General features: G+C 41.7%; 2 protein-coding genes across 4 annotated transcripts in view; both read left to right on the top strand.

Annotated features, from left to right (window-relative positions):
• The first annotated feature begins 1,765 nt into the window (after window positions 1-1,765).
• eno1a (enolase 1a, (alpha)) lies at window positions 1,766-10,775 on the top strand. The gene is made up of 12 exons (XM_061801862.1): window positions 1,766-1,945; window positions 3,718-3,815; window positions 6,646-6,741; window positions 7,634-7,692; window positions 7,956-8,025; window positions 8,098-8,231; window positions 8,453-8,675; window positions 8,920-9,117; window positions 9,283-9,484; window positions 9,579-9,687; window positions 10,213-10,271; window positions 10,347-10,775. The coding sequence occupies exons 1-12, from the start codon at window positions 1,794-1,796 to the stop codon at window positions 10,408-10,410; spliced, it is 1,464 nt and encodes a 487-aa protein (XP_061657846.1). The 5' UTR covers window positions 1,766-1,793; the 3' UTR covers window positions 10,411-10,775.
• A 2,770-nt stretch (window positions 10,776-13,545) lies between these two features.
• rerea (arginine-glutamic acid dipeptide (RE) repeats a) overlaps window positions 13,546-26,589 on the top strand; it is a 171,724-nt gene continuing 158,680 nt past the window's right edge. For all 3 annotated transcript variants that reach the window (XM_061801772.1, XM_061801770.1, XM_061801740.1), the window contains exon 1: window positions 13,546-13,869. The gene's annotated coding sequence lies outside the window, so the exon portion shown is untranslated. The remainder of the gene's footprint in view (window positions 13,870-26,589) is intronic.

Genomic DNA, 26,589 nt, shown 5'->3' with positions numbered 1-26,589 from the left:
TGGAAAAGTACTGAGAAGGTCAGAAGGAACTACATTGTGTCTTTGTGGATCTTGAGAAAGCCTATAACAGAATACCAAGAGGGGAACTGTGGTACTGCATGTGACGGAGAAATATGTTTGAATAGTACAGGACATATATGAGTGCTGCATAACAGTAGTGAGGTGTGACAAAACAATTTTAAGGTGGAGGTGGGACTGCATCAGGGATCAGCTCTGAGCCCCTTCCTGTTTGCTGTGGTAATGGTAGGCTGACAAACGAGGTTATAATTGAATCCCCTTGGACTATGATGTTTGCAGATGATATTCTGACATGCAGTGAAAGCAGGGAGCCGGTGGAGGAACAATTAGAAAGATGGAGGCATGCATTGGAAAGGAGGAATGAATATTAGCCGAAGTAAAACAGAATATATATGCATGAATGACAGGGGAGGAGGAGGAAGCGTGAGACTCGAGGGAGAAGAGATAGCGGGGGTGGACGACTTCAAATATTTGGGGTCAGCGATCCAGAGCAATGGTGAGTGTGGTAAGGAAGAGAAGAAACTGGTCCAAGCAGATTGGTGTCTGCTGTGTTATGTGACAGAAGAGTCTCTGCTAGGATGAAGGGCAAAGTTTATAAAACAGTGGTGAGGCCATGATGTACGGATTAGAGGCAGTGGCACTGAACAAACAACAGGAAGCAGAACTGGAGGTGGCAGAAATGAAGATGTTGAGGTTCTCGCTAGGAGTGAGCAGGCTGGAAAGGATTAGAAATTAGCTCATTAGAGAACAGCCAAAATTGGATGTTTTAGATACTAGGTTCGAGAGAGTACACTTTGATGGTTCGGACATGTCCAGAGGCGAGAGAGTGAGTATATTGGTAGAAGGGTGCTGAGGATGGAGCTCCCGGCCAAAAGAGCGAGAGGAAGACCAAAGAGAAAGTTGATGGATGTTGTGAGGGAAGACATGAGGGCATTTGGTGTTCGAGAAGATGTAGGAGATACGCTAAGATGGAAAAAGATGACACGCTGTGGCGACCCCTAACAGGACAAGCCAAAAGGAAAAGAAGAAGAAAGGGTATCAACTGAATGTGTTGTGGGTGTTGTGACGGCGGGCTTAATGCAGGAAGGCGTGTGTATTGGTGACGGACTGCGCATGAGTGTTGTGTGCTAAGAGAAAATAAAGCGACTATATTACCGAATCGATACTCTGTGTTATTACTACTCCTCCCATTGAGTTTCGAAGGTGCGACGCGAGAAGGGAGTTAACCCCGAGGAGGACAACCTCGGCCCAGGAGAAGACGACCAGAGCAGGAAACAGTTAACTGTAAAATGTATATGTGTGTGGAGTTTATTAACAACATTTCCATCTTCTTGTAGAAAAAGTGTCCGGAAAAATTCCTTATAAATTGTGGAATAAATCAATTGATATGCCTGCTACACTAGGATGAGAGATGGGCGTGGCAGTGACGTTTGGCATGGGGAATATTAAGGCCTGTACTTCCTATAATATATGTATGTGTTATCGTATCTTCTAAACCTTCCTGGGCATGCTGCAAATGTTTAGATTATATTCATTTCTCTTGGGAACCAAAACATCCCAAGTATTTAGATTTATTGCATCGTTTTCCATAATAATGTATGTTTATCATGCTTTTTGCCCTGACCGAAAGTCAGAGCCTACTGACCATTGCGCCGTCCTTAACGGATGCAGAGTGCGCAGTCTCGTTTTTATTCTACGTCATTGTCCTCGTTTCTTCCACGGCGAACGTGCCCCCCCACCTCGCACTGCTGTGCCGCGTGACCCTGCTCCAGCCAATGGCGTGGCTCCGCCGCTCTGTTCTGCGTCGATGTGGTCCAGTTATCGTCGAGTTCCGCAAGTCACCAGCGCCTTCCCCTCTTCTGCTTCGCCGTACGACGCAGCCGCAGCCACAGGCAGCACCTTTTTTGCACATAGTTAGGCCGGAAAGGTAACTTCAAAGTCGTTTTCACGCCGTCTTGTGTGTCACATTTAAGTTGTATATTATGTCGTTTTCTTTGCGTCATATATTAACACGGCGTTGGTGATCATTTCATACCCCAAACGTGTACTTGAAAGTGTTGCCCTTGACTTTATGTGTCCTTTCGAGTACTTGTCTGCTCTTCGCAAATGCCCCTCGGTGGGGACTGTGGTTTGTAGCCTGGCGACTATTTTTGAAACGACCCCGTCAGCTGGCGAGGGAAGCCCTCGCACCACACACGCACACGCTTAATTTTTTTTTTTAAGAACTTTGGTGGATGACAGGAGCAGGAGTCGGGTTGCAAACGCCCCGCAGTCGCGGAACACTGAAATGCAAACTATGAGAACGTTTCGGACACATTTCGAAGCGACACCAGTTGCTTGCCACATACTTGCGACCGGGGTGTGTAGAACAAAATGATTAAAACGTTGAGTTAGTTAACGACTGCATCGTCGATGCTTAATTTACAATAACCCCCCTCCCCCCCAAAAAAAAAAAAAACGGAACGCGTACTTATTCTTTCGCTGTCAACGTTTAAAAGGGACGTTTCTCGTCGGTGTCATTCAAATATGCTATGTCTAACCGAGAATCATTGATGGAGAGCAAATATACACCCACAGAAATATATACTGCATATGGCATATAAATCTAATGCATGATTTATCAATTACTGCCATTTTGTGCTGCCATTTTGGACCCTGCAATGATAATGCAGAAACGCGAAGCTCCCCCTAGGGGACCAAAATCGTGGTATTTCTTGTAGACAATCGACAAAACACCTTATACATTGTGCATATCATGTCTCATTGATGGAATGATGAATGAAAGCATTGTGAAAATTAGGTACTTCACATTGCTTGAGAAAAAGATGTGGTCTTTTTACAGAAAAGTACTTCCTTTATTTAGGTACTTTTACTTTTTTTTTTTTGTTGCTCTGGTTACATTGGAGAAAGTCTCATGAATTCCACCAATATTTGTCAATTTGAAAATGAAAGCGAAAAGGGGATGAGTTGCAGTTAATCTTTATCACTACACATGACCCATTTTTATCATTTTGGGCAAATCCATGTGTATCTGAAAACTGCAAACCTCAGTATAATAAGACAATAGTCTCAAACTGACGAGCAGCACTGATGAGCTGAAGCAAAAAAAAAAAAAATTGGTCTCCTCTGCCCCAAACTACCACGTCGACAAATTACCTTTAGATTGGAAAACCGCGGCACCACCGCCATGCACCATTGGTGAGTAGCTTCCATTTGGGAAAGGAGACTGGGAGCCACTGGTTGAAAGCAATTACAAATCAATAATGGCCCAGTGAACCCCTCAGCCAAAATGTCTGGCTCTGTGACCTCCATTATTTGCGCTTGGATGGATAACAAAGTCAACATTAGATTAAACCGTGACTCTGGCCCCGGCACCGTATCATTTTAAAGATAGTATTGATATTTTATCCTTTTGTCCCTTATTGCAATTTTTTATAATGTTAAACTATTTCACAAACATTTTTGCATCTTTTTTTTTTCCTGACTAAGCATATATACATGTAGCTAAGCCAAACCTCATACATCTGCTTCTCTGAGCAGACCTCTCCTAGTGCTCATAGGCAGCACACTTGGTAGCACATAGTGGTAGATAGTAAAAAAAATTGTAGGTATTTTTAATCATTTAATTTGGTGAGTATGCATGTGGAAAGACCAAGCATGTCTTTGTAGAGACCTCTCAACTTCCCGATGTCTGTGCAGATCCAAGTCAACCATGTCCATCCTGAAGATCTACGCTCGCGAAATTTTCGACTCTCGTGGCAACCCCACTGTGGAGGTCGATCTCTACACCAAGAAAGGTACTGTACACCTGAAATGGTTCATGTCGCATAGACTAGTTTCTAACCATTGAATGCCAAAAATTTAACCATGATAAATTGTCAACTGTTTTTTGACTTGCAAACGTTACAGCTCACTTGAATTAAAAAGTATATATTTTCAAAAGGGGAAATAAAATGACACAACTGAGCCAAAGTGGATGCACAAATGTGCACACCCTCTTATAAATGTGACTGTGTTCTGAATTAACCAATCAATACAAACTCATGTCAAATGGCAGTCAGGACACTCCAGCCACCATTGAAATTACTTCTGAATGACCCTCAATAAAGTTCAAATATTGCTGTAGTCTCTACGTGGCATTTTGTTGCTTTCCTTTTGTAGACTCCTCTTACAGCACAAACAATTAGTCATGTATGTACTATTACATTAGCAGTCACTGTGATTTGATGGGTGCATATGCGCCCGCACGCCGTCGCACTCGCAAATCTGCACAGTCGAGCACAAAAAAATCACGCGCTTAAAATTTGTTACGAATTGAAATATTGAAAAATGTCGCTTATTTTGTGTAGTCTTGACATTAATTTACATGTTTATTTCAGAAACGTTGGTAACAAAAAAGCCTGATCCTAAACAATCAGTATTCACCCGGAAACAGGAAATGCAAGTTAACCATATTGCGCATGTTCGGACGTTATGCCTAAAGCACATGTTCCGAGCTGCTTCACATACTGCGAGCGCATTTATGTCGAAAGTCATCAACTTCATGAGCCATATCAAAGGAAATTCACTTACACTCAAAACATTTCTGGGATATAACACAGATAATGTTTCAGTATCTAACTATAATCATATTGAGATTGTGATTTACTTTGACTTGATCTAAGTTCTAACGTTAGACTAGTCTGTTCATATATCTAAATGCGAACGGTCATTTTTGGTAAACTTTAACTTGAAGTTGAAAATTTTTCCCCTCTACATGCTTTAGGAAGATCTAGATCATCTATTGCTAGCTTTCATCAACGGATTGACAATAGATACGGCCATAAATTACGCTAGATTACAACAATACATCACGATTGCTGACAGGAATGTTTGTTACAATGTATCGCTAGTTACAGAGGGATTATGTTGAACTAAACTTTCGGCATTTTCAAAACATTGCAGGTATAGACTGTTCGTGTTTATTCCTTGACAGGCCAGTGCATTTAACTTTTCTTCAGATTTAAGTTTGTCAGATGAAGAATTTTTACTGATCAAAAATTTGAAATACCATTTTATGTCACGTTCTACAAATATCAGTTGAAACTGGAAATTATCATTTCAGTTTGAAATTTTTGTTTTTTTATTTTAGTTATGTATTTCATCATCACTATATCAAATCATCACTGAATACTGTAGTCCACATTTGAATGAGATGCAACAGTTTGTAATTGGGAACCAAGTGTGTGCTTTTAATGATGAAGAGTAAAGTAACACATTGCATTTATATATTACATTGTTATGGTATTAGCCATAATTTGATGGGTGGGCACCTATTTATACACCATGTGTGACTCCTCACATTTGTGCTTATCAATAATTAGAATAAAATTCTGAGCTGCTTAATTTTCTCTTCGCACTTGCGAGATATGTGTTCTAGCGATGAGCCTTCGCGGTTTTGGTCTGATGATCTCAGATGTTGTCTATGTACAAATAGCTCATGTAATAATATCAGCCTGGCCTCACTGTAATGATTCCTGTTTTAGAGCACAGTTACAGTTGCTCATACATACTAGCCTACGGTTGATGTGACTATTTGGTCCAGGATCGCAGTGTTGTATAAATAATGATGCTAAAGTAATTGCAGCAGGCCTGGGTAGGTGAAAACGTGTTCTTGCATTCAGCCACCTTAGGGATAGAATACTTGTATTTGGCTATTAATACCACTCTACGGACTGAAACAAAAGAGTCAATTCAATGTAAAGTCCTGGGAATGTCAATGAGGCAACCTGAATGACTACTGACATGGAAGGCCCCCGGCTCACAGCTTTGTTATGCTTCTCATTTGGATGGACTGGTTGCCAAGTTCTCCTCATTAACTGTAAATGTCTCCCTTCCCTTTCCAAACGGTGAGGAGATTCCCTTCCCAAGGCAGCCAGGTCTGATTTGCCATCCTCGCAGCTTAGATGACGGCACGTCTATCATGCATTCGCTTACGTAAGGAGTCCCTCTAACGGACACACTGCTGTATGTGCTGTTAACGTGATGGAATTTCAGCAGCTCTGTTAAGCTGGTAACGACTGTCTCGACTAAAGGAATACAATTGTGATTTCCTGAAGTTGCGCTATTGGCCCACATGGCTGCTGTGCCCCCTCCTCCCAAAGCATTAAATTCCCCATCATGTCGGTTCACTGAGCAAACTGAATAGACTGACATGCTTTCACAGATGGACTGCACATGCTCAGTTGATCCCTCATCTGGCCCTGTTACATAATAGCGCGCTACAGCACAGCCAGCACAATTCTCCCTTTTATATGGTCCATTTGTCTCTGCAGGGGAAATGGGCACCTTGATGAGCCTCACCTACTAGTGTGAGATGTAATTAATTCACTAACATGTTGTCGTGTAGAGTGTCTCATCATTCACAAGTATCAGTTTCAAATGTCACTACAGCACATACATCAAGCCCATAAATTTGCTTTTACATTTGGGAGTGCTGGAGCTTCGAAGTTGGTCATTTTCAAGAGTCACAGAAGTTATCATTGAAATGCATTTTTCAATGTGGATAAGTCACAGTTATAGGCAGTAGTTTAAGGTGTGACTGAACTTTTTTTTAGTAACCAAAGAAATGTCCTTTGTGCTGCCCAGGTCTCTTCAGAGCTGCAGTGCCCAGCGGTGCTTCTACGGGCATCTATGAGGCTCTGGAGCTTCGTGACAATGACAAAACTCGTTACATGGGCAAAGGTAAAAAAAAAAAAAAAAAAATATATATATATATATATATATATATATATATATATATATATATATAAAACCTGTTGCCTGTGCTCCTTTTTGACATACTGCACATTGATATCTTAATGACCACATCCAACCCCCCCACCCCTCCTCCTCATGACTCTTCAAACTCCATCTTCCTCTTGTTAGGAGTCAAAAGAGCAGTAAAATATGTAAATGAATTCTTGGGCCCTGCATTGTGTAACCAGGTAAACAAAATTGTGGACTAAGGGTTGTAGCTAACTTAGTGTTGAACATAGCATGAAGAATGTGGTTTCATTTTGAAACTAACATTGGCAGGAACTAACAGATGTTCACAGCTTTTAACACGATAAACATTGCGAGAGCGCAAATGAACAAGTCAACAACAGTAGAAAGAAAACACATAGGAGTAAGGTATTGCAGTTTTGATTCCACTGAATTTGGCAATGCCTCCAATCCATCCTTGTCGGTCAGGTGACGCAAGTCACCTGCACATAAAATGGCATCTATGAGGAAATCATTGCACTGAACAGGATATGTCACCTGAATTACATTAATTTGTGATAATATCGGGAATTGGGAAGATATTGGAAAAACTATGTCAGAGATTAATTTGAGATTATGGTAAAACCGAGTTCCAGAACTGATTCTGTCCAGCTCTAATGTACATATATAACCTTTGCATCAGACCATACAGTTGCACTACCAAGCATTACATGACATTATTTTTTTATGTGGCCTGATTCTTTGTTTCTATTGTCACAACTGCTGCAAGGTCCTCATACGAGAGGACAGCATGTTCTGTGGTGGTTTTCATCCCCTGCTCTGCATGGCTGTCCTCAGCCTGGGTCAGTTATGGTCTGCTTGTCCTTTGCAGGTGTCTCAAAAGCTGTTGAGAATATCAATAAAATAATTGCACCTGCACTGGTTAGCAAGGTAGGACCATTTATCTTCTGACTCATTATACAGAACACCACATCCTTAACAGTTCTTGAAATGCACTGACAAATCCCAAGTGTACGCTTTGTGTGTTAGCCTGTTGGCGGAATGACAGATATATTAACAAACTGATTTTAAGTTTTGAAGCTTTAAAAGGGAGCTGCTGTGACTTTTGAGCAGTTTGTGTGTATTCTGTTATGTCTTATTAGGAATTAACATGACTTCTTTCACATACTATATCATATTTAATTGGAATACAGGATGTGAATGTCAAGGAGCAGGAGAAGATTGATAAGCTGATGCTGGACATGGATGGAACAGATAACAAGTGTAAGATGCGCTGAACCATCCAAATCTGGTCGAGAATACATGATGGAATCAGATGTGTTTGTCTCACTTCAGCTAAATTTGGTGCTAATGCCATCCTGGGCGTGTCCCTGGCTGTGTGCAAGGCTGGTGCGGCTGAGAAAGGCGTGCCGCTCTACCGCCACATTGCTGACCTGGCTGGCAACCCTGAAGTCGTCCTGCCAGTGCCTGTGAGCTAACGGTTACAAAGTCAAGGAATGGCAAAAAGCTAATTGTTGCACCTCATTTGAGCCATTGTTTGCATAGCTTCATTCAGCCAAGGCAAACGTTTTGCTTTAACCACCAAACAAAACTATCACAAAAAGTATACACTGTGTTACTCACAAAGAGTTAGAGTTCAAAAGTTGGGAGTCACTGATCTTGGTCACGTCTCCATCGGACTCCCCTGTAGGCTTTCAACGTCATCAATGGCGGCTCCCACGCTGGCAACAAGCTGGCCATGCAGGAGTTCATGATCCTGCCCGTGGGTGCCAGCAGCTTCAAGGAGGCCATGCGCATCGGCGCCGAAGTCTACCACAACCTGAAGAATGTCATCAAGGAGAAATACGGCAAGGATGCCACCAACGTAGGGGACGAGGGTGGCTTTGCACCCAATATCCTGGAGAACAAGGAAGGTGAGAGGAAACAGTCAGTGACAAACAGTTCTAAAGTGGCTTCCAGGGATTGACTTTATCATGTCATTCTCCTGCTGTTTTATGTTTGCTAAATAAAGATTTAAGTGCATTTGTTGCTTGCCTGTCACTCTGTGCTAAAAGGGCAACCACCATAGTCTAACAACTATGAATTTATCTGTGAACATTTCCATAGTTCCATACCAGGCTCTAAGTCTTCTAATATGTGTTTTTATTTTCATCAAAGCCCTGGAGCTGCTGAAGAATGCCATTGGCAAGGCCGGCTACACTGACAAAATTGTCATCGGCATGGACGTGGCTGCCTCAGAGTTCTACAAGGGTGGCAAGTACGACCTGGATTTCAAGTCTCCTGATGACCCCGGCCGGTACATCTCCTCCGACAAGCTGGCCGACCTCTACAGGACCTTTGTTAATGATTACCCAGGTGGGTGATACACATTTGTTCTTGCTCTCCATGTTGCAAAGTTCAATGCCGGCCGAACAGGCTGGTCCAGACAGTTTTGCTTCAACAACAGAGTGTGGCTCCTTATTATAACTTCTGGCCCATCATTAACCCAGTAGCATAAAGTAAACTACTCACCCTCCACAGTCGTGTCCATCGAGGATCCCTTCGACCAGGACGACTGGGAGGCTTGGACCAAATTCACGGCCAGCACCAACATCCAAGTGGTGGGCGATGACCTCACTGTCACCAACCCCAAGCGCATTGCCAAGGGCGTGGCCCAAAAGTCCTGTAACTGCCTGCTGCTCAAAGTCAACCAGATCGGCTCTGTCACCGAGTCTCTGCAGGCGTACGTGTTCACGCTTCTGTCAAGTCCCATCTTGCTGCCTCAATCCTTAGTTGGAAACAAAACTGATGCTGCCTGTGTTTTTCTTTTTCAATAGCTGCAAGTTGGCCCAGAGCAACGGCTGGGGCGTGATGGTCAGCCATCGCTCCGGCGAGACCGAGGATACATTCATCGCCGACCTTGTGGTTGGTCTCTGCACTGGACAGGTAATGCATGCTACATTAATAATTGACACGTAATTATACCACAAACTATCATCTGAAAACTCATCTTACATTCCATTCAAAAATAATTACAGATAATGTGGTTTTGCAAAAAAAAAAAAAAATGCACTTAAGTGCATATGTACTCCTTTATTTCCATTAACAACACAGACTGACCATAGCTTCCCCCCGTCATTTATAGCTAGTATTACTTCAAAATACCCTCTTCGGCATATTACTCTAAAACTGTCCTTTGATATTTAGGTTTCCTATTTAGATCTGTTGGATGGGATGTTAGGGCATTTCACAAAGCATAAAAATGCAACTAGGGATCTGCAGGGGGGAAAAAATGAGGTTTTTTTTTTTTGTCTTTTTTTTAAATTGTGAACTATGAATATTCGGTGGGATTGCTGTACTATTTGAGCACTTGTGGATTTAGTCATTTTCCAACTTGTTGAGACTTGAATGCAGACTACCGAAGTCACACCCCAGCTGCAGTAATGTCAAATCAAATATGTATTTTTCCAGATCAAGACTGGCGCACCTTGCCGATCCGAGCGCTTGGCCAAGTACAACCAGCTGCTCAGGTGAGTTGGTCCAAAAAGATGTGATTGGTAGAGGGCTTTCAGCCAGTATGACAAAATGTCCTCACCCTCACCCAGGATTGAAGAGGAGCTTGGGGACAAGGCCCGTTTCGCTGGGCAAGACTTCAGACACCCCATCTGAGCTGTGCCTTCATCCTGGGGCCTTTTCATCACTCATCATTATTAAAACGCCACGCTAAGTCGCCTGCCGTGTCCAAATCTCTGGCCTGCGGCATGGTGAAGCATCAAACACTTCGTCAAAGTATGCTTTACTTTCTGCAAAAATAATAATGATAGTAATAATCCTTCTGTGTCAGTGTCTGAGGCCTCTGTGTAGCTTTTTTGTGACTTGTTGTAATTCTTGATCATCTACTGAGCATTTGACCTACTGTAACTCTTGTACTGTCTTGAGCAGTGGAAAAGAATTGTTCAATGTGTCATCTGATAAATGTCTTGTTGCTGTAAGCGTTGGCAGAAATATATAATAAAATATAGTTTGAAACGGAACTTTCTGTGATCTCTTTTTTTCATTTTGAAATTACTGCTGTTAGTTGTACATTGTTGCTCAGCGTCTTTGCTGGTTAACTAGCCTACCAATCCCACGTTATACGGTGCTTCACAGAAGATAAAAGTAAAGTGTGTAACTTGTGCACCTCCTCTCTTGTGACTGCTCCTGTCAGTATGACATGTTTGATGTAAACTGAGTACTGCTGGGAGCTACAAACATGAGCGCAGCGCTGCCTTTTGGGGATGCCATTTCTGCCTCTGAAGGGCTAAGAGCCATTCTCGTTCTTTTAATGGTATGCTTTACTGGGATAAATAAGGGTCTCTTCCCAAGTGATATGACACCACGGGGGAAGGATTGTCAGCTGTAACTGCTCACTCGCTGAGGCCGTGTGTCAAGCTGCCTCTTGAGCTCAGATATAACCCAGCTGATAAACACAAGGGATAAACATTTGGCTTGACAAAATGAATTTGACTAAATTGTAAAAGAAATAATCAGTGGGTGCTTTGTATATTTATTGCAAATCAGTGGATGCAGCATTTGGAACTAACGCCCTCTGGTGACCATATTTCCATAGTACATTTCAATGATGAACTCCCTGCACAGTCAGTAAAAGCGCTCAACATAGGGCTTGAAATGTGTCTCCAATTCAAACACGGGGACAAAAATGACAATAAACAGTATGTTTCCTAATCAGATCCAAGACGGAGGGTCAAAACCCAATGACTCGTGAGATATGTTTGAGTATGATGAAAAAATTAACCAAGAATCTGTCAGCATCGAATAACTTTTGTAGTGTATTGTGCATGTTTTCTCCCCCACTTTCATTCAATTCAACTGATGGAAAATGCACTATACTGTTTTTTTTTCTCTAAATTGTTTGTGCATTAATCTTGATGGCTTTCATTTACTTTGGTATTATGTATTTCTACTGATATTATTTCTTAGTTTTGATAGGGCCATAGGGGTCAAACCTCTAAAAAGTGACGGTGAACTACATCATGTGCAAGGAATTCTTAGTTTGTCCTGACATACGACATTTTGAGGTTCATTTCCTTTTATGTTCTTTTGCTTGTGTTGGGAAGATTACTTTGAAAATGTGGTCAACTACAAATTGCCGCGTGAATAATGTAATAGTAGAGTAACAACATTACTTTCTCAAAGTAATAACACAAAATGTTTTGATTGCATTGTTCACACAAGTAATAAAAAAATGTGATGAAATATGAATAGTTTATTTAAAAAAAAAAACGTCCTGCATTATATGTTTACAACAGTGGTTCCCAAAGTCAACTTGGGCCCGGACCCACAGTGAGTCGTTGGAAAAGCTCCCAAAACCCCAACCTCAACTGTCGCCAATAATGTAGTGCTGGACACAACTATGCCATTCTGGTACAAAGAAATACTCAATTTTAGTGGCTCACGTGCTCTTGCTTTTTATTTTTGCACAATAAATCAAAACGTGGTTCCACACTGGAAAGGGAAATTCTCACATCCTGGTTAGCTTCTAGACGATTTCATTTTTTTCATCTTCACATCACGGACCCCCTGGGAAGAGGTTTTGCACCCCTTGGGGGTCCGTCGACCCCACTTTGGGAACCACTGGTTTACAGCATGTGGAAAACCCTAATGACAGATCCACAATTTAGACAGTACAGCTATAACTCAAATTTTTATTTTAAAAAAACCTCAAGAATTAAAAAGATGAAACTTTCAAAAGCCAATGTTCTTTCATCTGAAGTTTAACTGAGTCTAACCTTTTCAAAATCTCAGACAAACAAATAGATTGCACCACAAGGTCATATTAGATAAATATGTGGTATTTGAGACGATGACAGAGTGGCACATGACTCGAGGGAGCCAATCAAAAGTGTCAACTTTCCAGCTATTTTTCAAACGGAATTAAAATTGTAATCATGTAAATTTCCCCATAATACTCTAATTTAATTACACATTTTTTCCTGTAATGTGATTACAATTACATGACTTTCAGAAAAAATGACATAATCTAGTGAAATGCCTTTACTATTCCATGACTGAAAGATTGTCAGAAATTGTAATCATGTGGTACTAGCGAGCACACTCGGCTATTGCTTTATAGTTCTTCATTTGATTGTTCTACAGCCTAGAAGTGATTTTCCCAAGTTATAGCTTGTGATAAGAGTGTGGGGTGGCTTCAGACTACATCAGACGGCACAAACAAAGAGCACACAGTTGCTGCCAAACACATTGGTTTTAACTTGATTGTTTTTATATTTATGGCTCCAATTTGTTTTTCCAGGCAAATATCACGACTTGATGTGGGCAGCCATCATAAGGACCCTGACTGTTTATTGTAAGACACAGAGAAGGCGTTGCAGAGCTTTGTTTTTGTACCACCTCTTCACGGCCTCTGGTTAGCTGGAGCCTATCCCAGCTGGACTGAGTGGGAACTGTCTGACCCAGGCTGACTCCACCAAAGTCAGGCCATCTTCACTGACTATATTTTGAATTAGAAAATAGCATTGCATTTCTTGTTATTGTTTTTCTTATGATGGTGATGATGATTTTTCTTTTATATGCACTTTTAAATTTTGTACAAACTTTGTTAAACCTGCGGTTGTTTTAATAAAGAGCTACAGAAATAAAAATGAGTTGAGTTTATCAGGGTGTGCTCGATAAGCGTGCGGCCCGTTCCCATTCACCTAACTGAGCCCCCCCACCACGTACCGTGTTGTGGTATTCTCACTTTCGGCCAGTGGGTGACGACATTTTACCGGTTGAACTTTGAGAGCCCCCGACTGTTCTCACCCCAACATGAAGAGGGATGCTGTCACGCTGAGTGCCTCTCACACACACCAGTCCGAGCATCCCGGCTACCATTACTCCTTCGTTTAAAGCCAACTCAATCATTTATGACAGCATTGCCCCAAACGTGGTGCGTTCACGAACAAGGCGAGAAAAAGACTCACAAGGTGGCACTGCGGTTGTAGTGGCGACTACTTGGCTAACTAACGTTAGCTAATTGCTTCCGCCGCTGCTCCGCTCGCCGCTATTGTTTGTTGTTGCAGCCTCTCATCAAACACATCACAGATGTTGTAGATCAAGCTCTGCAAGGTAAGTGCTGTGAGTGCACACCGTGAGCCTCGCTATTATGCTTCCTGACAAGTGTTCCTGTGGAAAAATGTGCCAAATAATACAGTGCAATGTGGTTTGTTTGGAAATGTCAACCAGCTAGCCGCTCGGCTAATTTCCTTGCTAGCTGTGGAAAGCAGCTTGGTTATCAGTGAGCTAATGCGGCTGGTCGGTTAGCAGCTGCCGCTAGCACTGATTGAGAATGCCAGTCGCGAGCGGTGTAGTGTCTGGGTGCGAACAGCTCGTTTCAAACGCTCGTTTCACACCGTTTCGGCGTGAAGGAGGCGGCTCGTGTTGTGGACAGTGCGAACAGTGAGAATGCAGCACAGCGAGCTCTTCCCATTTGAAATGACCCAGTGTGCGCGTGTGTGTGTGTGTGTGTGTGTGTGTGTGTGTGTGAGTGTGTGTATTTTCAAGGCAATAGTCATACCCCATTGTGTGTGTGTGTGTGTGTGGTTTCCCAGGCAATAGTGGGATCCCATGGAGCTATTGTTATTAGCTGCCAAATGCTATCATGCTGCCTTTTGTGTAACACTTGTGTTTTGATTATTTGCCAGATCATTGTTCAGGTCTTTGTTATAGTTTTGCTTGGGAAGTTATACAACAAACACAATTAGAAGTGGGAGATTTTTTTTTTGTGGGGGGCAAGCTGTAAAGTTCAAAACATACGATCATTAGACAATCAGACAAGAAAAGAACTGGAATACTCTTTTCAAGTTCAGGTTTAGGACCTTCATGATGGCTTGTTCGAGTTTAACTATTTCAATCATACAAGGGGGAAGCACAGTGATCTATTGGTTTGCATGTCTGGAAGTTCTTGATTCCAGGTTCAACTCTTGCCTTCAGCCTTCCTCTGTGGCGTTTGGGTGCCATCTCCATGTTAGGGTGGGTTTTTTCCCCCCCCCTGTATTGGAATTCCTCCCACATTCCTAAAACGTGTAAAGTGAGACCACAATGAGTCTAACATACGTAAATTATTGTGTACAGGAAAAAGTAGTTTTTAAGTTTGAAGAAATACTCAGCAAAGTGACCTAATGGCTACCACATTTGCCTTGAAATCAGAGGTCTGGGCTTCCAAACCATCACATTTTGTAGCCCTATCTTAATTCTACTTATCATTCTAAATTATCCAAAGATGTAAATGTGTGAATGGTCACTCATCTGTATCTGCGCCTATAAAAGAGTGGTGAATTATAGAGTATAGAGTATTACGTGACAGAGGTATAAAACATGAATGAAAGGTTGGCCAATCACGTCATTTTTTTTTTTGTATTTAAAGGAGTGTAAACATAGAACTCTCCTTCCCCCCAGTTGTGAATATTTGCAAGGATTGGAAAGGATGCAAGTGCTATAAAACTGGAAACTTCCAGATCAGATGAGCAAAGTTTGGATTTTTAACTCAGATATGTCAACAAAAGGTTGCCTCCTGTCTCATTTTAAAAACACCGCCTCAGATGCCTTATCAGCATTAAGCTCAAGGACAACATCGGGAATGTTACGTTCAGACTTATCTTGGTCCAATTCCAAAAGCAGCCCTTCTCTGTGAACAACACCATTGCCCTCTCTGGCTGGAATGTAAATAGACCTTACATTGGAGCCTCCATCATTGAACAAAATCTGCCCATTCAGATAATTTGCCTTGGAATCATTTGTTCCAATGTCCAAACCATCACCATTATAAAACATTTGTAAACTGTTAATACATGAATTGTTATACAAACATAAGCGTGTTTTAAAAGGGTTACTAATGACGCTAATGAATAGGATTGCCTGTATTAATAGTTGACACTGTAAATGGTCCAAACTGATCCCAAAAGAGTTAAATATTTCCGGCTCATTTTACAACATGTCCTTAAAAACAAATTGTTTATACATTAATTGATTTTGGAGAAAGAAACCTGACGTCTCTATGCACTTGCATATTGGTCAGTCTCTCTATAATTACCATCCACAAGACAGGCCAACTTAATTCTTCCCCGACTCGCAAAGGCTCTCACGTGAGACGTATCACTTCAACATACAGTGAACCCCCTATTTTTTGGAGTTTTGCATTAACGAAAATGCATTTTTTTTGGGTGGGGGGGGGTCTTATGCCTGTGACTCCCTATGTTGCTGAAAAACTAAACTATTCAGTTTTTGTGCTCAAGCCACATTAGATAAATTGTTACTTTGGTGGCAACTGGTGGAATCTTTTTGTTGGTTTTAGTTTTTATTCTTTGAGAGTTTTTTTTAAAATGAACCTCCTGCGCCATCAAAAGTGCCATTATCAGGGATTCAATATTGCACTTTTTGACACCACTGCATTACCTTGTGCTATAGACAAGGCTTTGGCAGCATATTGTGATATTTTACGGCATTTCCTGTGGAGCACAAAATCCACAAATAGGATAGGTTCCACAGAAAATGCAAATCTGTGAATAGTGAACTGTGGATATGCAGGGGATTACTGGATTGCTTTCAGGAGTTGGACTTTGGTGGTTTGTTGTTGGTTTCAAGTGATGTGCCGTCCTTGTCTTTGCAGTGACACTGAGGCCTGCGTCTCCCTTCTTGTCAGATTGCCGTAATATTAGACTACGCTCACATTAAGTTGAATTTCCTGAGAGCTTAAAAGCATTGCTTAGTAAATCATGACGACATTTTTTAATCCCCTTGAACAACCTGATGTAGACATGTTGGCTATTTTCCAATCACCCATACTGGTAACAGCTCAAGGCAGGCTTGTTGAGGACTTAAATGGTTAATGTCTGGAGGTGTTAATAAAAGAGTTGTGTGAGACATTTGACACTAATTTTAAAGGTTATTCACTGCTCTATTATGTTTTTTTGTATAACTGCTGTGCCATTATCTGACTACTTCTGGGGTTAGAGGAGGTCATGGTGTTTTATAGTGTTTCAAATTGAACTCAAGCGCAGCAGTGGTAAAAATGACAAGTGACACACCCCGTCCAATGAATTTTAATCCATCCCAGCGCTTGCAGATTAATCGTAAGAGAAATACTGTAGTCTATTTTCCTTTAATGGCAAATGTGTGCTAGAGGAACACTTGCTCCGTGTGAGCAATAACATGTAGGACAGAAAAAAATGTGAAGGAAGAAAAAATCCATTTTCACTACAGTCTGGCACACAGAGTATTTGTAGGATGATTTGTCATTACACACACTCTCCAATTCAGCATTGACACGCTGTGTTCAGATTGCCCCTTGCTGTTTCTCACCCCATGCCGTCACTGGATATTTTTTCCTCGCACCATGAATGGCTAAGTTGATTGCCGATTATAATGCCTGACTGTGGTCTCTGAGCAATGTCAGGCTCTGCACGAGGTGCTGTAATAAAGGCATTGATGTGGTGAGTCTGTATGGTAAAATAGATGTTTCACTTTCTGCAAGGCTATTGTGTTTCAAAGTAAGGTGACTAGTTGGTATAAATTTGTTCTCTATTGAAGTAAATTAATGCCACCGGGATTTGAATTTGAAATGCCACAGAAAACAGGATTTGAATTTGAAATGTCAAGTAATCACATTTTTAATAGTTGCTACAGTTCACTGTCTAAAATACAACTGGCTACAAATCGCTGTCTGAAATTCGCTGTCTGAAATTCAACCGGCTACACTCCGCTGTCTGAAATTCAACCGGCTGCCCTCCGCTGTCTGAAATTTGCTGTCTTTTCCACCAGGCACTGTTACTTCAGGTCAGTTCCAAGCAGCCAGCCAATCCAGTTACGCTTTCTTAGTATGTGACGTCACGTGACTAAGAAAGCGTAACTGCGATTGGTGGCTTGTGGCTGTTTAAAGGTCCACTGTAATGAAATGCATGATTTTTAGTTATGTTATTAACGAAAAAACGGCAGCCGGTATGGACCCAGCCGTTTTTTCACCACAAAACATGATTTTGACGTATATGGCCTTTTGTAACTCCCGCCATGACAATCCTCTCGAGGGATTTGTTTTCGAGAAGAAGCAGGAAGTGACGTACATAATCTAAAAAGAAAAATCCAGAAATCACAATGTATGATTTTTTTTTTCACGATTTACTTGTGATACAACTGCAAATAAGTACTTGAACACCTGTCTATCAGCTAGAATTCTGATCCTCAAAGACCTGTTAGTCCGCCTTTAAAAGTCCACTTCCACTCCATGTAATATCCTGAATCAGATGCACCAGTGTGAGGTCGTTAGCTGCATAAGAACATCTGTCCACCCCATATAATTAATCAGTAAGACTCAAACATGTAACATGGTCAAGACCAAAGAGCTGTCCAAAGACACCAGAGAAAATTGTTCAACTCCACACGGCTGGAAAGGGCTACGGAGAAAGTGGAAATTGTTGCGCCGTAAGAAGCATATCAAGGTTCTGGCGTGGCCTAGCCAGTCTTCAGACCAAAACCCAATAGAAAATCTTTGGAGGTAGCTGAAACGCGGTGTTTCTCAGTGACACCCCAAAAACTTTTATCTAATGAAGATCTGTGTGGTGGAGTGGGCCAAAATCCCTCCTGCAGTGTGTGCAAACCTGGTGAGCAACTCCATGAAACGTTTGACCTCTGTAATTGCAAACAAAGGCTACTGTACCAAATATTAACATTGGTTTTCTCAGGTGTTTAAATACTTATTTGCAGCTGTATCACACACATAAATTGTTAAAAAAAATCATACATTGTGATCATTGGATTTTTCCTTTTAGATTATCTCTGTCACAGTGGACATGCACCTACGACGAAAATTTCAGACCCCTCCATGATTTCTAAGTGGGAGAACTTGGAATATAGCAGGGTGTTCAAATCCTTATTTTCTTCACTGTCCTCCCTCCGTTCGCAAAGCTGGTTGGTGAAACTATTTGATTGGGGGAGCCATGTCACATTGGTGGAGTTACGATGCATACACATTTTATTTCCTCCTGTGAATACACATGTCCGTGCAGATTAAATTAAATACATTTGTACAAATGATCTAATAACTGGTTATGGTCCTTAAAATGGGACTGACATCCCGATAAACATTCTAAATAGATATTGTAATGAAAAATACATATAACAGTATTCTCTTCAATGTCTATACGGAAAAAAAAAGTGAGCGGAGAACGCGTCATTTATGCACAAAGTTGCGCAATTGAGTGTCCCTCGACATCCAAGTGGTCGCCATATTAGTCGCGTCCTCTGTCCTTGACGTGATTGTCACTTCTGCCGTTGAAAACGCACAGTGCCTGCTACTATGGAAGCCGAACAACACAGATATTCGCATTTTTCCGACGCCCCTTCTGACACCGAAGCTCTTTTCGAAAAGGACAACACCACACAACCGAGCGAAGTTACCGGGGCAATATTACACTATTGTTTCGAGCCCACAGGGCAATATTACACTATTGTTTTGAGCCACATTCAGATGATATCCGATCACGGCCAAACCGCATCCCGTCCGATCCACTCCCGCGGCGGAGATGAGCCATCGCGGCTCATCGCAGCCGGTCGGTGTGGCTTATGACAGAGCCGAGCGGTGCTGCTTTAGGGGGGTGCTCGCAGTCGAGCCGGGGCGTTTTATGCGCTCACGCGACTGAGTAATGCATTCTCGGCTGGGTTCTTCAGAGCCGCCCCCGTCGTAAAGCCTGACGCGCAGAAGCTGTGACCGCCGAACGCGGCGCCTCGGCCGGTGTGGCTGAGTTTCGGCGCCCGTGGTGGCATATAAGGAGGAAGTGGAGCCGAGCTATGTTGCTTTTAGGGGTAGGTTCAAAGTCGCCGCAGTACGCGATGAACACTATCGAGACATTGTTGGCTGGGCAACGAGCACATCGACACATTTCATACGCGGATCTTTTGTTACGTTATGAGAGAGACCTATTACGTGGTCTGCCCCAAATTATTATTTTTTTTTAGTAGCTGTATACACACCAACTGTTATTTGGAACCCACAAATCTCTCGTCCTCTGCACGCGTGCAATCCATTTTTCACAACGAAGAGGGTCTCTTTCAAACTTATGAAGGGTAATTCCATTCTCCCGAGTGTTCAAGCAATGTCCAGCAATGCAATGAGCCCGCATTTTGGCTAACGAAGGAACAACAAGCTACCTTCCCGGAGGTAAAACTAATGGAAACAAACTAGTCCACGAGGGGGCGCCGCTGTCCTTTACGTCACTTCCTGCTTCTTCTCGAAAACAAATCCCTGAGAGGATTTTCATGGCGGGAGTTACAAAAAGCTGTACACGTCAAAATCATGTTTTGTGGTGAAAAAACACATGGGACCATATTGGCTGTGGATTTTTCATTAATAATATTGAAAAAAAAATCATCCGTTTGACGACACTTGACCTTTAAAGAACGGCATTTTCATCTGGATTGGGTTTCCCTTTTTTTGTAATGTATCAGGCTGTCGCAAAGAGAAATCCATGTTATGAAGAAACGGCCAATACTTTTTATACTTCATATTCATTGTTCATCAGTGCTCACTGGCGAGTCTCATAAACAGAAAAACACTCTGCGTTGTTTTGGGATTTTTTTTCCTGAAAGTGCTTCATGCTACCTTTGCCAGGAGCTGGGTAAATGGCTGTAGCAAAATCCTGGCATGTGTTGTTTTAAGATATTGGACTGACATGCACAAGCCACCCTGGTAGAAAGGAGGCAAGAACACCCACCCCCTGCCTTTTACTCCAACCATCACCAGCAGCCCATTTTCTCTTGGCTTATCCTAACAAGTCGGTGGAGGCGAGATACAGGATGTGTTGTCCCTACTTTGTCAGTTTCCCTTCACCTCTCGTAAGAGCTGTCTCATATCTCGGTTGAATTTGATTGAAGCCCAGCTCTGCAATGCCACAATTGTACCAAAGAAAACCTTTTTTTTTTGTTACCAATATGTGTAACTTTGATACTATAAACATGAGATGTACAGAATAATTTTTACACGTGCGTTTTAATAGATTAGAATATGGTGCAATTATATGCAATTAAGCTGCAGTGATGGAAAAAAAAAAAGTCAGCCATTTGCCATCTCCGTTAAGGAAGAAATTGAAATGGTGTAGGATCAGCTGGCTGGCCCCTCAGGAGATGGAGAAAAGGGCGAGGGGGTGGGGGGCGAGTATGGGGTAAGACGAGGAGGATGAGGTGGTGTGCTTTGCAGTTGTGTGGGTGTCAGTACTGATTAGGTAAGAGATTGCCTCATCTGTTGACACGGCATGGTGGTTGTAGTGCAGAAACACAAACAATGCATACCAGTGTTTTACTGTGCACACCCCCTGCAGCTGGCAGCCTGAAGACATTTACATAGACATACTTTCTCCCTAGAATATTTCAACATCTTTGAGGATGAATCGCTTTTTCCCCCCACTCTCCCCGAGAAACAGATTTACGTCTTCTACAAGACAAAAGGCCTTTTTCTCTGCACACTTCCTTGCTGTGGCGCTGTTGAAAGATGGAGGTGATTAAAGGGTCGCAGCACAATACATCTGTGCAGTTTTCTCAAAGGTTTTATTGTTTCAATTGACAGCAGCAGTAGTTTTCAGCTGCAATCTATATTGTCACACAGGGCTATATCACCTGCCCTGTTTGCTGAGCACCAGTACAAGGCGAACTTTTGTCCTTTCGTTTCCTGTTCAAGTTGGTATTGATGTGATTCACCCTTGTAAAACCAAATTTTAATGCTGCATTTTATTATAATGATCGAGGACTGACCTTGTTTAGTTCAGCAGAAGCTCAAGATTTGAACGCTCCTGTGGTCGACAATTTGGAAACCGACTGGGAAAAATATACCTGAGACATCTGTGATTTGGGTGTTGTAATGTGTGACATCACAGGAGGCTTGATAAATAAATTATCAAAAAAACTTGCGGCGTGACCATATAAAGCATTAACTCCATTAGGGATTTTTCACGTTTTGTGATGCCGCCACAGAAATTACCAGTGATGACTACAGTAGAATTGGAACTTGAACATATTACAACGTAACTAGAAAGGTAGCACACTCCTCCATGTCCAGGATGTTCAGCATGATTAGTTCAACAAAGGGTTGACAAATAGTAGCTTTGACTGAGCTCTCGTGCAAATTACCAAAGGAATCGGTCATTCTTTGCACATATTTCCATCCAGATTGCTCAGTACAATATAGCTATCAAATAAACAAACCCTATAAAGGAATGAACACTGAAAAGGGAGCTACTTGCATCTACTGTACCAAGCCACATTCATCATAAAAAATATTGGTGTTTTTAATGTTTTTTATTTCTTATTATTCTAATCAAATTCAACTTTATTTACTGCACTTTAAGAACAACACAGTTGGTCAAAGTGCTTAACACAGCATAACATAAACAAAGTAAAAACAACAGTCATATTACCAACATAACCACCCCCCTCCCCCCAAAAAAAGAAAAAAAATCAAAAATAACAATATAATTAAGGTAAAAGCCGGAGGGGGGGGGAGTGTTTTAATAAAGGATTTAAAAATATGAAGTAAAGAGTTTTCTCCTGATGACTTGCAAACACTGATCTGCTGACGTAAAGAATCATTTATTTGAGTTAAGAATGTTATTTGTCCATATCATATGATGGCAATAGTTTGAACTGGAATGAGACTTATTTAGACTTTATTTTTTTTAAATAATCTAGCTGTAACCTTGTTTGGTTTCGCAGATCCTTAAGATTTGAATGCCCCCAAGGTCGATAATTTGCCTATTATCTTGGAAAATTATACCTCAGAAGTCTTTGATTTTAGATTGTCACCATGATTTTTGTTCTATAGTGGGTTTAAAACGCTGTTTAACTGCTTTGGGATCAGTATTTGTGGCACATTTATGATTTAAACGATGTATCTAGGCAATTGACACCTCCGGACAGGGCACTTAACCACGCCTCCTGAAGTGACGTCACGCCACGTGCGCTGACGTAAGACAAACAATTCGTAAAAATGGCAAATACAATACAATACATTCTTAACTGAGACAGACGCCATGCTTCTGATTTCATTCAAATCAACGATATATTATAGATTCTAAATACAATACATTCTTAACTGAGAGAGACGCCATGCTTCTGATTTCATTCAATCATTCACACGTAGCAATGTTATGCTAGCGAAGAATGTCACATTCATTTATACGAGACGTGTATTAAAAATCAAATTTAGGGCATATCTTCGTGCAAACAGAGTCTGGTTAAGCTTTGGCCGCGAGCCAGAAAGAAATCAATATGTTTGTGCAGTCCGATCATCGCTAAATATCGATCAACAAAGAATAAGTGTATCAATCGTTCACAAGTAGCAGTGTTATGCTAGCGAAGAACTTCGAATTCATTTATACGAGACATGTATTGAAAATCAAATATAGGGCATACCTTCGTGCAAACATATGTGTTCCGGTTGATATTAGATTTAGTTGATGATGCGGTCTTCCACAAAGTTTGATCCATCGAAGGCATTTTTCGTACTGGGTCTTCGGTTTTGGAAAGGTTACGAATCGAACTCCACCAACTAGCCTTTCAAGATACCTGTCGTCACTATTACAAAGTCTGTGACTACACCTCTTAACCATATCTTTTGTTAAATAACCCAAATACACGATAAAACGCTAACAAAACCTATACCGGACCATGCAATGTTGTCTGAGAAAATGGCTGGAGCAAAAACGGGCTTTGGTTTATGCACAAATTATCTGATCTAGACTGAAAACTTAGTGTATACATTCAGGATATCAAAGACTTTGGTATTTATCAGTTTATGACTAACTAAACCAAACAAGAAATTTACAAATGCTTACCAGTCTTTGTTTCCAGCACGAGGCATATCCTGGTCCCTGCGTGCTCGGCACTTTCTTCATGGCCAGCTATTTTGTCTGCATTCGAACATGTGTGCTGTCTAACTGGCTCAAATTGATAACCTTCAATGCCTTTATAAAGCTGGTATTCTTGACCATCTTCGTGGGACCCTTCGGAATAGTGTTCATCGCTCGAAATATCAGAAACTTCATTGTCGATCTTACAGTGTATCCCAATGCTCGCCATTCTTGTCACCCATTCTGACGTCACATTCCTACTCGTGTGTTTCCGCTTCGTTTCAGTCTTTTTGCGGCGAATCCAGCAGTGTGCAATCATTTTTGAGCAATAATCGAAAAATAAAAATGTTTCCTTCATAATGGATTTCAGACTCAAACTCTGCATAAAAACTGTACACTTTGGCAAAAAAGTGCATTGAGGACCTTCCATGCACTTTAAGTCTGGATCGACTAAATTTAAGGATGGGCATGTTTTCTCTGCATCCCACTTTTAGCAACCATCACAGAGAAAATGAGTTGAGGATTGGGTTTACATTTGCCACTGTAGCACTTGCACTTCAGCAACCATCGGGGGAGAGAGCAAGAGAGAGAGAATGAACAGTGAAGCACAGCAGTGCTATCTAATAGATCAATTTGTAATAAATCTGTTGCCTCAAGGTGTTCAGCCCAACTTACTATAAAGTGTCTGCATTTCTCCGGCAACAAAATGTTTGTCAGGCCGGACGTTCAGAGGGCCAACCAGCACACTTTACCTTTTTACGTTTTAATCCATGTGTGAAGTTAATGTCAGTTCAACACACTGCTACTCTCATCAGCGCATTCAGTTGGTCAAAAGAAACAGAAGAGGGCATTAACAATCGATGTGACTGAGCGCTGAAATGAATAAGTAACGCTTCTATCACATTTACTCTCCCCACTATCCAATATGAGCCATTAATCATGACGATGGAGCTATTGATTAAGCTCTCAGCCAATGTTGCTTAATGTATTTGCCACGAGTCATTCCACAATATAAGTTGTTTTAGTCTGTGATTCTCCGACCCAGCCCCCCCGCAATTTAAGCAAGTCCAATTGGAAAGGCTCTTTTATTATGACAAGGATTTTATCATTGCAGTTAACAAAAGAACGAGCCTCTCACAGGAGGCCATCGCTCCTCCTCCACTAGCAGCCATATGGACTGTACTAATTGTGTTTTACGCCAACCATTTTCACCCATTCATCAGGGACTTGTGGGAGTGCTGTAGGTATAATGTCACCAGCAGTGGGCTGGCCTTGTGAAAGAAACATTAGCAAGCACGATGAGAAGACAGGAAACCAATTCACTGCACATATTGATTGAACTGTGGAGCTTTTCTGTTTCTTTTTTTAAATGGGTGATTTGTATTGCATGCATTTCTCGCTTTATTTGGAGATACAATCTAATTCTAAGTACGAGGCCAGTGTGTGTGTCACTGGTACAACTAATAAGAGGACTTCTCTTGTAGTTCCCTCTGTTGTCAGACATTTCCTCCCATTAATTCGCATACTGTTCATTCATATTCCGACATTTGCCACGTTCAGTTGTGATGCAGTTTGAGACCATGCTCAACGCTCATCTGTTTTGTTGAGTGACAGTAAAATTGCTGAGGTAATGGTGTGGAATGTAAATGTAACATTTTCAGTATTTGCTGAGCCCACCAGGGTGGCCATTGGTCACAAAGTGTTTGAAGCACTAAGTGTGACTGTGCAAATCAGTGTATGTTTTAATTTGTATATAATATGCATTCATTAAATGGCCACCTCTATATAAATAAGATCTGCGAAGGAGTGTGGTCACAGATGTTTAAAAAAAGAAAGGAGGGGGTGCTTGTTATTTTGTGTCCCTCTTAATGGGTTTCTAGTAATGATTAAAATTTGTGTTTTCTGCAGAGCTGTAAATCTGCGAGATATTTCCTGTTAATAAAGTGACAGAGGCATCCCAGGCGTTATGCTGGGAAGTAAAATGCAATGAAGCCTCCAACATCCTTTGCCCAGACCCTGAATGAAGTGGCACGAGCCCTAATTAACAGAGAAGATGAGCAGCTCGGTTCTTGCTAATGAAGACGCTCCACTAGCCACACGCTTCAAGCGCTGTCTATCTGGCTTTGGCTTGCCTCAGGTATTTTCTAGCCCTCCTCCCCCTCTTGTATTATGTTTGAAGTCACGTTTATTACCAGTGCACTGATGCAGTGAGAGACGGTATTTTGTTGCCAGGTGTCTGGGAGTCTTGCACAAAAAATCGGAGGTTATTGTAACTTGTGTAAATTGCTGCGAGAGAAAGTGGGAGAGACAGTATTGATCTCTTGTGATTGATTCCATAGATCCTTTTTAAGATGACAATAAAGTTGTTCCCCTATGTCAACTTCAAGCGGGCCTTTTTAAAATCAGCGGCGTAGCAAATTACTTCTGTCACCATCAGCCGCGCCCCAAAGCTCGAGTGGCGTTCTGTGATCATCCGCTGAGTTGAAAGTCAGGTTAAATCTCGCTTTGCTCGCCTTTGTTTGGGCTTCTGTCAGCGCCGCCACATTGCAAGGCTTTGAAGCACATCATGTTGGTTTTGTAGTGGTGCCTTGCTGTAAGCAAAACTCGATGAATATATAGTGGAACAAAGTAACTAAAATATGATCTGATGTACGTACCTCTTGTATTGAAGGCATGTTGTTGTGGAGGAGTGGGTCATGATTGATTGTTTGAAACCAGAGCTCGCCTCAGCTCCCACACATTATTTACCTGTAAGCTTCTATTTTTTTTTTTCATTTTTTTTTGTTCCGTGGATGGCCGCAGTATTATTTTCCTGTTGCCTTTCCCCCCTCTTTGTTGTAGCAGGCAGTCCAAAATCCCCTGGGGACAAACGGACAAATCGAAGACAGCAAAAGATGAAGCTCTTCATCTTTCTCCCCCAGCCAGACAGATTTTGAGGCAAAAGCAGAAAATGTAGGAT

The sequence above is a fragment of the Syngnathoides biaculeatus genome, chromosome 2 (assembly GCF_019802595.1).
Source record: "Syngnathoides biaculeatus isolate LvHL_M chromosome 2, ASM1980259v1, whole genome shotgun sequence".
In the NCBI taxonomy this organism is placed as follows: Eukaryota; Metazoa; Chordata; class Actinopteri; order Syngnathiformes; family Syngnathidae; genus Syngnathoides; species Syngnathoides biaculeatus.
This window is presented reverse-complemented; position numbering and strand designations above follow the sequence as displayed.

What these genes read in the sequence shown, in the direction of transcription:
- eno1a (XM_061801862.1), top strand. Translation starts at nt 1,794, where the DNA reads ATGGCGTGGCTCCGCCGCTCTGTTCTGCGTCGATGTGGTCCAGTTATC. An exon ending in CTTTGTTAATGATTACCCAG is followed by an intron (nt 9,118 to 9,282) that starts GTGGGTGATACA and finishes CACCCTCCACAG; the next exon opens with TCGTGTCCATCGAGGATCCC. An exon ending in AAGTACAACCAGCTGCTCAG is followed by an intron (nt 10,272 to 10,346) that starts GTGAGTTGGTCC and finishes ACCCTCACCCAG; the next exon opens with GATTGAAGAGGAGCTTGGGG.